The sequence below is a fragment of the Symsagittifera roscoffensis genome, chromosome 9 (assembly GCF_963678635.1).
Source record: "Symsagittifera roscoffensis chromosome 9, txSymRosc1.1, whole genome shotgun sequence".
NCBI lineage: Eukaryota > Metazoa > Xenacoelomorpha > Acoela > Convolutidae > Symsagittifera > Symsagittifera roscoffensis.
The window spans coordinates 28,033,666-28,040,749 of NC_087070.1; the positions used below are offsets into that span (position 1 = coordinate 28,033,666).

At 45.0% G+C, this 7,084-nt stretch overlaps 1 protein-coding gene across 1 annotated transcript in view; it reads right to left on the reverse strand.

The window, feature by feature from the left end:
* LOC134854801 (synaptotagmin-10-like) overlaps positions 1–1,465 on the reverse strand; it is a 1,592-nt gene extending 127 nt beyond the window's left edge. The window contains exons 1-3 of the mRNA XM_063871158.1: positions 860–1,465; positions 395–515; positions 1–49 (exon numbers count right to left, since the gene is read on the reverse strand). The exon at positions 1–49 is cut by the window's left edge and continues 127 nt beyond it. Of these exons, the coding sequence (XP_063727228.1) occupies positions 1–49; positions 395–515; positions 860–1,465 (776 nt within the window). The remainder of the gene's footprint in view (positions 50–394; positions 516–859) is intronic.
* Positions 1,466–7,084: the final 5,619 nt, after the last annotated feature.

The window sequence follows — 7,084 nt, forward strand, 5'->3', positions numbered from 1 at the left end:
TTTCGCACCCTCCGCCCATTCACCACCAGCCAGATCTTCACGAAGGGGTCTGCAGATACACGTGACACAAGTCAATGAGAGAAAAAAGGTTAATGTCAATGATAGAACAGAGTCAAATTATCCATAGTAGGAAATATAAAATTGTATATGCCATGAATACGACAATGAAAGTTGTTTGATTTTGAAAACTCAATACAGCAAACTGTAAAAAAAAATTTGGAAAAACAAGATTTTTTATCATAATTTTGGTTTTTAGACTGTTTCTGGAAATATTTGATTGAAAATGCGCCTTTTCTGGTTGCGCTTTCCAGTCAAATGAGATGACCGTAAGGTCATTGAGATCTAAGGCGAGGGAGGTTGTCTGTTGCAATTTGAATGAGAGAGCTTGACTGACCTGAAGAGCCGTTGAAGTCCATGGCCTTGAGATGAGCTGCCTTGTGAACTGTGATAGACATGCGTTTAGCAGCTGAAATGTACATCAGAGAGAGTGACACCTTCCCTCTGAAGTCGCAATCCTAAAACTCAATATTGACATCAGGCCGTTTTATGCGACCTCAAATAGTGAAGTAAGGGCGAGCCAAATATTATGTTTGTATCGAATCTTCTGCACATGCTCTGAAACATCATTCTGCAGACTTTTCTAAGATAATTCATTCTTGGATTAAGTTGGAACAGAGCAGACGTAAGAAGGAGCTATATAGCTGTTCAAACTACAACGAAAAATTGATTTGTAGATTGCCATTTTGTTTCGAGCTGAATTTTTATGTTTAAAAAAACAACTTCACCAGATTTGGAAAAAATACATGTCACGTTTTTCTAATATGGAAGGTTATGAGAAATTGAAGGTTCGAGAACGTACGTGGTGTTTTCGTGGGTACAAATACTCGTCGAAAGCGTAAACGGAACTGGAGCAGTACATTTCCAAGTCCTTCACAAGGTAGTAGCCCAGAATTCTCGCCTTCTTACCCTTCTCGTCACACACTGTCACATTAATCAGAAGCATCTTCTGCGAATAGTCTCTCAGCCGCATTGGAAGCTCGAAGGACTCGTTGTAAATAGGATTGGCCGTCTTGCTCCGAACTTCTGGCGAGTTCTTTGGTCTGAATGTTCGGACATCTCGCGCCGGTACGAGAGACACTTCAACATGTGGGTTGGAAGAAGGTTCCTTTTCTGAACTAGCCGAAAGCTCAGAGAGACTTTCGACAAATATTTTTAAGCCGTGAGAGTTTTTACAAAACTCGAGCGTGAACTGGATTTTGCCAGAGCCTTCCTCGTTCGCAGTGTCTGTCGAACAAAAAGTCGTGTTTGGGATGCTGGTCGTGTTTCTGTATAATTCCGGTGTCAGTCTCCCGATTGATCCTGCAGTGGAAGTGCTCAATACCGATCGGCTTAGATGAACGCACAGATCTTTTTTGCCGACTGGTGATCCGAACTTGCCGAATGCGTTGTGGGCAGGCATCGTCATCTTCCGACCCTGCAGGGCAAATATAGCCCTGAAATGCAGTAATATTAACAAAAATTCTTTATTGTAACAGACTAAATAGGCACTTCTTGTTTTCTTAAGCAAAGCAAAGCAAAAATCTTCAGCAAAACTATAAAAAAAGTCAAACTTCAGACCATTTCATCCTCAAGAGAAATGATCAATATAAATAACGCTGTTCAGCTCATCAAGGAGAACCGCTGTTCGCCCCTGAATAAAAACATCATTTTTATCTGTAATTTTTATGCTCCGCGATTTATAATCTCACACATGGACAACCAGCACAAATCACGATGGTCTTCGAACAACCGACCTTTCGACTAAGAGGGGGAGACCTTAGCCACTTCCCTATCTGTTTGAATAAAAATATGTTTTTTTAGACTTGTTTGACTTTCAAAATCATTTATGTTTTAGCTTTTGCACCGAAAATTTTCTAGCAACATTCAAGGGGTATTCTCTGCTTCTTGACAGATAACCTTTTGTTTTTATGTGTTCTGATGTTTTTGTAAAAGAAAGTACTTGCTTTTGATTCGAGCTTTTTTAAAGTAAATTTTTCTGCTCTAATAGTAAAACAGTTAGGCCAGTTTTTAACCGGGTCTTCTCCATAGACCGAAAACGCTAAGCAAAACATTACATAAGAAAACTCTTTGAAAAACCCTTGTCATCAAAAAATCATACGTTTTTACTAGAAAGGTATTTTTTGATGGCGAATTCAAAAATGTTTTTTTTTCCGAGAAAAATATCAGATTGCATGAAAATTTAAATTTTTGTGTGCATAACGTAGTCCTCGATGCAATAAAAGTGGATTACTTTTCCGTTTCTCCAAATAACTTTTGTCAAAAAAACCCTAGAAGCTTTTTTTGTATTTCACACTTTTGCAAGGCTTGGCCAATGCATGATTAATTTTCATGGCGAACTAAAAAATTAGAATTTTTTTTAAAGAAAAGGTCAAAATTTGGAAATTCTTTCATTCATTAAGTTTTTTGTGTAATACATCTATTTAGAGGTCATTTCCAATGCATTGTACTTGCAAGACCGTTAAACAATTTTTGACTCTTGTTTTGAGCAACCAAGGTCTTTGTCACTTGGGTTTCCCGCACCGGAGGTTCATGGATCATAATCAATTGTATTGGATTTTCATTGTCAGTTTTTTCCTCCGCACCGGAGTTTCATGGATAAAACTCGATTATATTGGATATTAGTCTTTTTATTATCACCATTTTTTTGTTTTATTAAAAAACGCTACAGCTAAATTTTGTTGAATTTGTTTATGTAAACTGAATGACGATAGTCATTCAGTTTCCATAAAAATTTATTTACTACTCGTTGACTTTTTGTGCAATTTTTTGTGGTGGAATTGCTGTGAGATATGTAGTAAGGCTGACAGAATGATCTTCAGTGCATAAGGTCAATGTTTTGAGACGTCTGTGACGTCACATAGCTTATCTGAAATAGGACAAATGATGAGAGACCATTGTGACAAATCACCATTTCGTATCCAGTTGTTTTACCTCAATATAGAGGAGCTTCAGCATGGTCGCAGAAAGTTAACTTCAAAAAAACCGAACGACACGCAGAGGATTCTGGAACGAAAGAACGATAAGTACGATGAAAACAAGAAAAACATCGCTAATAAATAAAGAAAACGAAAGAACATCTATAGAGGACACAACAACGCAATCCCCCGAGCGGAGTAAGCGGGAACGCGCAATGCAGGGCAAATATCCATGCAAGGATCTGCGAAAACGGAACACCGGAGAATGACAACAGACCCCAGTGCAACCTCCCATGGATCAACGAAAGGGCCCAGTCAACCCAATCACCTACCAGAATAAATGACGGTGAGGGCCTCCCTAGGCCCGGAAATGTGCTAAAACGAAGGTTGTCACAAAAAAGGGGTTTTTCCTGGCCGGTCTAGGTGATCCAGCTTACCTAGCCCGGCTACTATTGATGTTGAGGAAAACCCAGGTCCAGCAGAGTGCGGGGTCTGCAAAACTCTTATAGGAGGAGGATGCGGCATCAGATGCACCTGTTGCCCGATGTCGATACACCAGGCGTGCAGCGGCCTCTCCAGGCGGGAAATCACAGAGGTGAGCAGACGCGAGAGATTTGCTTTCGAGTGTAGCAGCTGCAACCATCTGATCGCGGAAGCCACCGCCCAGGACGAGACGCCTTGCCCTCCTGGTGTCGAGTTGGAAGCAAACACGCCTGTGATTCCCGAAAAACGAAGGAAGACACGAGGAAAACGACGAGCGACTGATGACCTGAAAACGGCAAGGAGAGAGCGAAGAAAAAAGAAGCGCAAAAAGAAGAAAAAGGACAGGGAAGAGCCGAAGATGAAGGGATGGCGGATTGTTACCTGGAACCTGCAAAGCATCTCCGCAAGAGACCAGAACCGCAACCGCCTGAGAAGGGCAGTGGAACATGAGAGACGGAAGAAGTGGAACGTGGTAATGTTCTCCGAAATAAGATCCGAACAAGAGGGTGTCATTTGGTTTGGCGAGCAGAGCGACCTAGCTGCGGTCATCCACTCACAGAATTGCGGCATCTTACAACCAGGAGACGCACTAGAAGATTGGATCAACTGTGGGCAACAGAAGAACTTCTCAGAACACGTCACCGCAATAGTAGAGAAGCTTCGACTGATCTCCACCTACCAAATTCTACGAACCAACGGCCCGGAAGGCATTGACAGATTCCGGAAGGACTTGGAAAACCAGCTTGCGAGGATCCCAAAAGATACGACGTCGATCTTGGGAGGAGATTGAAACGCCCAGCTCGGCAGAGAGAGCCAAAGACGGGGAGTGTGCGGAAAGTATGACATGAAGGAGACGATCTCACGGACTGGTACGAGGAACACCACCTCCAACACGTCAACTCCTTCTACCCATTCCAAGCACGTTGTACGTGGTACAAACAAATGCACAGAAGGTGGTACGAACTTGACGGCTTCATCAAGAGACCAGGAGACAGACACAGACGCATAAGGAGAATAGGGAACGAGGACGACCTCACCCTGTCAGACCACAAACCGGTGTGTTGAACTTTCTTCACGAAGAAAAAAAAAGCCAGACAAAGAATCGACCAAAAGACGCCTTGTGTCAACTGGGAGAAGTTAAAGAACACGGAAGTGGCTGAACGGTTCCGCAGAAAGACCGCGACCAGCAAGTAACATGGGGCCAGATAGCGCATAACCTCTTCGAAGCAGTGAAGGAGTTCTGCGGTGTTCAGAAACGGCATGTGGCAAACCCCTGGACAGTGGGTCAAGAGGAGGAACTTAAAGAACTCCATGAGAGGATCTCGGCAGAGGTGATTCAGAGGACAACGGGGCCACATACACCGAGGCCTTCGAAGAAACTCGGGCCAGATTGAAGACAGCCAGAAAGCAAATGAAGAGACTACGCGAGCTGGAGAGAAACTGGCGGGAAAACATTATCAACACGTGCGAAGAAGCAGCTAACAGAGAAGATATGGGCACTATTTACAGCACGCTTCGCACTTTAGGGACCAGAGACAGCAAACCGATTACAGGAACGACCATCACCACAGACGATTTCAGTGACCATTTAAGCAACGTGTCGAAGGACAGATATGAAATCGACCCGGGACTGCTGATGGGAGCTGTTCGAGAGATGACGCACATGCGGGGAGACGCAACGTACGAAGAAGCCAATCGGATTCTGAACACGACAACCACAAGATACGAGGTTTTGGAAGCAATGGAGGAGGAGATAAACTCTATGTGGCAAAGATGGCGTACGGATGAGATACATCCAGAAGGCGGATGTCACGACGAAAGAAATGATCATCGACACGCCCGTCCGGATGTTCAGCGAAAGAGCAGACAGATGGGAATCTTCGCTGAAGATCGGACAAATCATCCCACTGTTCAAGAAAGGCGACAAGAACAACGCCAACAACTACAGAGGTGTTTGCCTCCTCCCCATGACTAATCGGATCCAAGCAAGAGTCATGGTCAATCGCCTCAGGACTGGAGCGATAAAATAGGAGTTCTAGACGAGAACCAGAACGGCTTCCATCCGGGGAGATTGATGGCGGACGCGAGTCAAATCTTTGTTCGGATTCAAGAAGAGATGGACGACATCAGACGACGCAGATAGAAGGCCTATTTGCGCATCGAGTCTGATAGAGACCCAGAAGCTAGACTCTTGGACCTCAGAAAGACCTATTCGGCCCTTTGGGAGATCCTGAAACGCTTCGGCATGAATGGACCTTTCTTGGAAACCGTCATGGATCTCCATGAGTCCACAGCGTACTGCGTCAAAGGCAGAGGAGGCAACAGCGCCGAGTGGAACCCGGAGAATTGCCTCAGAGAGATATGCCCATCATCCCCTGCTTTGTTCAACGTTTTCCATCAAGTCGTCATGAGACTGACGAGTGAGTGGAGGGTAGAGAAAGCAGAAGAAGAAGGGAAGTCAGTTGGCATTCCTTGGTCGTGGATCCCTGGGAGCAGATTTCCCTGGCAGAACACAGCAAAGTGCTTCAACAGCGAGACCAAGACGGTCCGCTTTTCTCTGTCCCTGTTTGCCGACGACACCACCTCATTGGGGAGAGAAGAGAGATCGCCAAACGTACTGACACCATGAAGGTGACCATGGCTAGCTTGGAAGAACGGAACAAGGAGAGCAAAGAAGAGAAGCTGCTGTTCGGGAGCTAAACATCCGCAGGAGACATCCGGATGCTGGGAGTGTGATTAGACCGGAGGCCGACATTAGCAACCGGAAGAAACGTGCTGGCTTGCTCTAGGCGAAAGTCAGAGGTCGCCTGAAGAAGAGCAGAGTACCCAAGCGGCTACAGGCTCTCGTGGTGCAGAGTTGCGTCAGAAATGAACTCATCTCCGACGCTGCCATCCGAACCTGGCAAACATCAGAAACGAAATCGTTCTAGAGCTGGATCGACCTTTGCTACCGACACATATGGAGTGACAAGACCAAACCTCCACTGACCGCAATGAAAGAGAAGAACGTCAACATGCAGGACATCAGAAACCAGCTCAACGTAAAGACGGTGAGGTGGAAGAGAGAGAACCTCACGTTGAGAAGGATCGGATACATCTTGAGAACGGATGATAAACGACTACCTAAAGTAGCGTACCTAGGCTGGTACAGCGAGTTAGGACCTCCCCAGAAATGCCGAGGAAAGAAGCTGAAAACACTCCTGTTCTGGCGCAAGCTTTTGAAAAAAGCAAGGCATCGACACTAATGAAATTGACACGCTGACTAGCAGCAGAAAAGGTTACAGGAAAATAGTCAACAAGCGCATGTAGCACCTGCACCAGTGGGAAAAGGGGAATGCCACGCGAAACGCTGGTAAAGTTGCCCTATAGAGAAACAGCGACCCGAGGATCCTGCAAGCCTCATCCAACACATGCGTCATCTGCAAAAAGATCTGCAAAAACCAAGCCGGGTTCAGGATTCACCGGAAACAAATGCATGAGACGAGCAAAGTCACGTTACCGCGTGACAATTTAAGCATACTTTTCAAAGTGAAAACACCCTGAAAAGTCATGTGAAGTCGTGTGACAGGAACAGACTGAGCTCCTCTGGTATGAAGACGTGTGGAAAGTGCAACAGAGAAATCTCC